The 5,722-nt window shown below is 34.0% G+C and overlaps 1 protein-coding gene across 1 annotated transcript; it reads left to right on the forward strand.

Moving 5' to 3' along the window:
* The first annotated feature begins 530 nt into the window (after nt 1–530).
* On the forward strand, nt 531–3,328 carry LOC129876877 (zinc finger BED domain-containing protein RICESLEEPER 1-like). Its single transcript, XM_055952356.1, has 3 exons — nt 531–618; nt 2,056–2,424; nt 3,267–3,328. The coding sequence occupies exons 1-3, from the start codon at nt 534–536 to the stop codon at nt 3,326–3,328; spliced, it is 516 nt and encodes a 171-aa protein (XP_055808331.1). The 5' UTR covers nt 531–533.
* The last annotated feature ends 2,394 nt before the right edge of the window (nt 3,329–5,722 follow it).

A 5,722-nucleotide genomic window follows, 5' to 3' on the forward strand; every position in this document is an offset into this window, starting at 1 on the left:
CATATATATCCTTTTCTTTAGCCTTGCAAGATTTGAAGGCTTTTTATCCAAGTTTGACATTCCAAATAGCAAATTTCTCTCTCTTTAGGCTTAAGACAGCTGATTGTTTCAAGGTCGCTCGCCTAACGTCTCCAATTATCCGTTTGAGCTGAAACTTCTTGGGCCTTGTCAAAATAATATATACTGCAATCCTGCAAAGTTTGGATGCCTTGGTGTAGGTCCTCAGGTTGCAAAACACCCTGCATCTCTGACCCTGCTGTAGTTTGGTCATAGTCTGCTGTAGTTTGGTCATAGTCTGCTGTAAGTTTGGATGCCTTGGTGATGCCTTGTTTGAAATCTGGCATGATAAAACCTGCAGCATTCCTTATATACTAAGTTGTTATTGTGCTGTTACTCTATTTGCTGTGCTGCCTTATTATCTGTTGTAATATCTTAGAAATAGTTCCATTCATCTATGTTAGTTCTTAGTTGTATCTTAAACATCTATTACAAATTATAACCTTTTTTTTTATATACAGAAATTATCTTTCTCGATGGAAGGTACAACTTCTGGAACTAAATCAGTAGTGATTGACAACCACCATCCGATTGTGCCAACAAAATCTCAACAGCAAGAAGGTAAGAACATTCCTCATCTACGCACTCCTAAAAAGCAAAAAAGAATCACTCCTGAAGAACCTTCTAAATCTGGGAATAGTGGTAGAGAGACTTCCGAGATTTGGGATCACTTTTCCAAGTTTAAAGTTAAAGGAGGTAAAATTAGGGCAAAATGCAATTACTGTCCAAAAACGTTTGCTGCCGAAAGCAAGAATGGGACTACTACATTATGGTCACATCTAACCGTTAAATGTAACAAATCTCCCTTTAGAATCGTTGATAAGAGACAAACAATGTTAAAACCTATTAAAGAAGGGTGGACAGAAGGTCTTTTGGATTCTAATAAAAGGGTAGTGTATAATGTGGATGAAATTAGAAGGGCCATTGCTGAATTTGTAATTATTGATGAGCAGCCATTTAGAGTTGTAGAGGGAGAAGGCTTTAGGAAATTAATGACTAAAGCCTTACCAAATTTTGAACTACCTTCTCGTGTTACTGTTGCAAGACATTGCTTGAGGATTTATCAAGAAGAAAAAGATAAGCTTAAATGTCTTATCAAAGACCAACGTATTTGCCTTACTAGTGACACGTGGACATCACTCCAAAATTTGAGTTATATGGTTGTCACTGCACATTGGATTGATGACCAATGGAATTTACAAAAGAAAATTCTGAATTTTTTTACAACACCAGATCACAAAGGGGAGACTATTGCTAAGGGAATTGAGGAATGCTTATTGGGTTGGGGCATTGATAACTTGTTTACAGTAACCTTAGACAATGCGACTGCCAATGATGCTGCCATTAAGCATTTGAAGGTGCTAATGGATGATTGGAATGGGGTAATACTTGGAAATGAATTTTTACATGTTAGGTGTAGTGCTCACATATTGAACTTGATTGTAAAAGAAGGGTTAGATGAACAAATTGAACCCATTTCTCGTGTAAGAAATGCGGTAAAATATGTTAGATCTTCTCCTTCAAGGTTTGCTTCTTTTAAGTCATTTGTTGAAAAAACTAAGATAGATACTCATGGTCTTGTGAGTCTTGATGTTGAAACTAGATGGAACTCGACATATACAATGTTAGATACAGCTTTAAAATTTGAAAAAGCCTTTACAAGAATGTATCTGGATGACCATAAATACCAAAAGTATTGTCGGGAAATAAGGGCATTAAGAGGAAATCCATCAGCAACTGACTGGAAGAATGTAAGAGTTTTTGTCAAGTTTCTTGATCTTTTCTACCAAACCACTTTAAAATTTTCAAGGACTTCGTATGTTACTTCCAACTGTTTCTTTCGTGAATTTTTTAGTCTTCGAAGTTCTATTAAAAAGTATTCTAAATGTGAAGATCTTATTTTGGTTGATATGGCCGACAGGATGAAAAGTAAATTTGAGAACTATTGGGGAAATTTTGAGAATATGAATATGTTATTGCTTGTTGCTGTTGTGTTAGACCCCAGATTTAAGATGAAGTATGTAAACTTCACTCTTTCCAAAGCATATGATCCTTTGTTAGGAAGATTAAAGTCGGAAGATGTGGCAAGTGTTTTAACGCGTTTGTATGATTCTTACAAAAACTCTACCGTTGATGCTTCTTTTAATGACAATATTGGAGGTGATACTAGCATGCATGAAACCGATGATTTATTGAAATCTGAGTGGGAGAAACATTTGGCAAACGAGGGAAATATTTCCAACAAATCTGATCTTCAGATATACTTGATGGATGATGTGGTGAAGAATAAAGATTTTGATATCTTGTCTTGGTGGAAAGTTTCGTCTAGTAAATATCCAGTTGTTTCAAAAATTGCGAGAGATGAAGGTATTGTTAATTGGTTTATTGTTTATTCTATAACTTTGACATTGCTTAGTATATTGTTAATTGGTTTATTGATTTATTCTAATCATAGTTTATTTGCATCTCTTGTACATAGATGTATCATAAGGAAAGCAGACAAATAGTTCCATACTGGTATAACTTTGCTACTGCCTTAGTGCTACTGCAGATAGTTCCATACTTTGCTACTGCCTTAGTGCTACTGCAAATAGTTCCATACTGGCACTACTTCATGATATTAGACTCTTGTTTTTCTGCACAATGACCAAACCTTGTTATTATTCTGAAGCTAAATTCATCAAATAATCAGCAGATTACTAAATAGGCTCCTACATGCTGCAGGCATCATACAATTTTTGGTAAGTAAATTGCTTTTTCCCCGTAAGTTGGTCCTTTTAAACTTGAGAAACTTTGACAAAATATTGCACTGTCTACAATATATTCCTGTACCTAGTCAATCAATTAACTAATAAGAATTTTTGGTTTGCCCTTTACTTTAGACCTTAATGTGTTATTAAAGTGTTACAGATTTTTTTTTCTTCTTATTTTTGTTATTAATTTATTCATTTTTCTTGCAGAGTATCGAGACTCACCTTTGAAAATTAATTAGCCAATTTCATTCACGATGCACCATCTGTGTGAGAATTGGTATGTTAATTGATTACACTATTCTTTTACAAAAGTTAAAGACTTCTTCTACAAAAAATTGTTTTGTAAAGCTCATTTTTTTTTTAGTTATGAATTGGCTGGCATTTATTCATGATGCACCTTTGGAAACCTTTATATCTCCTCTAGAGCTATATTTGACTTAACTTTTTATTTTGCAGATAAGAAAATAGAACCAGATATGCAGATTGCTTCCAATATTATGTTTATTGAGTTTAATTGAGATGATGAAGCAACTTCAGTTGTAATAGTTTAGATGATTTAGAGTATACTCAAACTCTAAGGTGAATTTTTGTTTTTGTGACATCTAACATATCATTTTGTCTAAAGCTGTAGTTGCTTAATTTTATGGAAGAAACTATATTAGTTTTTATTTATGTGTGATTAAGTTAATTGGCAGAAGTGGTGAACATTTGGATTCATTATGGCTATTTGACATTTTAGTTATATTATAAAGTTAAAACTTTATTTTGCCTCCGTCTATAAAAAACCCGAAAAACCCGAGAAACCCGAAAAACCCGAAAAACCCGAAAAATCTGAGAAAAATTAATATTGAAAAACCCGACTTGTATTGGTTTGGTTTGGTTTATAGATTTAATAACCCGACACAAATGGTTTGGTTTGGTTTGTAACAAATCCGAACCAACCCGGTATATGTACACCCCTAAGTGGCACCCACACTTAACCTTCTAGGTGGGAGAACCAACGATATAAACTCCAACTAATAAATATAACAATAACGCGGAAGCTCAAATAAATACGTTTTCCCCAAAACCTGAAAGTCATCACATGAAAGACATCTAAATTCTAAAACTAAGTCTCGAATTATCAAACACCAAATAAATAAATAACATAACGTATCCGAAAACTAAAGACACCATGTCATGACAAGAGATTCCATCGCCAGTTAGAAGGATTGCTCACCCTGAAATCTTATGAACAGGAGACTGACTAGAGCTGAGGTCGAGTCGAAGTCGGTAGAACACTCGCTGCACTCCACAAAATAAAACAAGAAAAGATACAAGTAGGGGTCAGTACAGGACAACATGTACTGAGTAGGTATCATCGGCCGACTCAAAATAGGAATCAATATGCAATAAGTAATAGCGGAAAATCGACCGTAGCACTTAACAAGTGACAACCAACAAGATCAAGATCAAGTGACAACACAATGAACAATTTCATAACCAATCAACAATATTAAGATCACACATGAGGACTCAAGCCTCCATATCACACTCTTTTGGAAAATGAGTTATTGGAGATTGGGTAGTATTAAGTCATTTTAATTTATTTTCCTTTAATATTATCATGCCGGAACGTGACACTCGATCCAAATATATCGTGTTGGAATGTGACACCCGATCCAAATATATCATGTCGGAACGTGACACCCGATCCAAATATATCGTGTCGGAAAGTGACACCCGATCCAAATATACCGTGTCGGAACGTGACACCCGATCCAAATATATCATATCGGAATGTGACATCCGATCCAAATATATCGTGTTGAAATGTGATATCCGATCCAAATATACCGTGTCGGAACGTGACACCCGATCCAAATATAATTAATTTATCATTCTTCATGATTACATTCCACTTCATTAACAATATTTCATCAAGTCTTCTTTATTCAAGGCACCATTTTTGATAGGGCAAGTTCAAGATTATGGATTTCACGGTCTCGGGATTTCAGACCAATCACAACAACATATCGATCATCTAAACCACAATAATTAAATGCATAGTAAACTTCACACGTTACTCAATCAATATCAATCACTATTAAAAGTCTATCTTTGATATAGAATAAAAATCATAACCTACCTCAACCGAAGAACCGAAGTAAAGCAAGCTAATCAACAATGTCTTTCCCCTTCTTCAATGCCTCAGACCAATCTCAATCTATCAAATATATAATATTTATAAGTAAACTAATCCGTAAACACCAATATTATATATATGTTTAACCTAGCCCCAATAACTCACCCAATTCTATAAACACGTTCCTAATCTTGATGCCACTTAACATGTCAACTCCCATATTTTATTAATTTCAAAACTAGGGTTAAACCTCAATTAAATTAAATAATCACTTTAAAACTTGAGTCTCTCGTAACGCTTCCGAATGATCAAAATATGTTCAAATACATAATCTTCATAAGAATACGAATTCAATGACACCCATATAGCTATATTTATTTTCGAATAAAAAAAATTGGGTCAAAAAGTCATCCCGAGTCATTGAAGTCAAATATGAAATTTTCTTTCCGATTATGTTCACTCATGATAAAATAAATTCACATGTCAAATTTCAGCTAAAACGGATCGTTATTCAACCCCCAAATCAAGATTTTATGTGAAGAACCCTAGGGTCATATTTTCTTATTTTAACATTATTTCTCCACCAATATACCCTAAAAATATGTTCATAATCACATAAGAATTTAATGGAAAGGATGAGAATAATTATCTTGACGCTTTGAAATGAAAATCCCTATTTTTCTCTTCTTCTTTATTTTTCTTTTTCCCTTTCTTTTCTTTCTTCCTCCGTATTTTTTTTCTTCTTCTAGTTTCTGCGTTTTCTCATTTTCTCGTTACATCTGATGGC

Source organism: Solanum dulcamara, chromosome 12 (assembly GCF_947179165.1).
Source record: "Solanum dulcamara chromosome 12, daSolDulc1.2, whole genome shotgun sequence".
Lineage (NCBI taxonomy): Eukaryota > Viridiplantae > Streptophyta > Magnoliopsida > Solanales > Solanaceae > Solanum > Solanum dulcamara.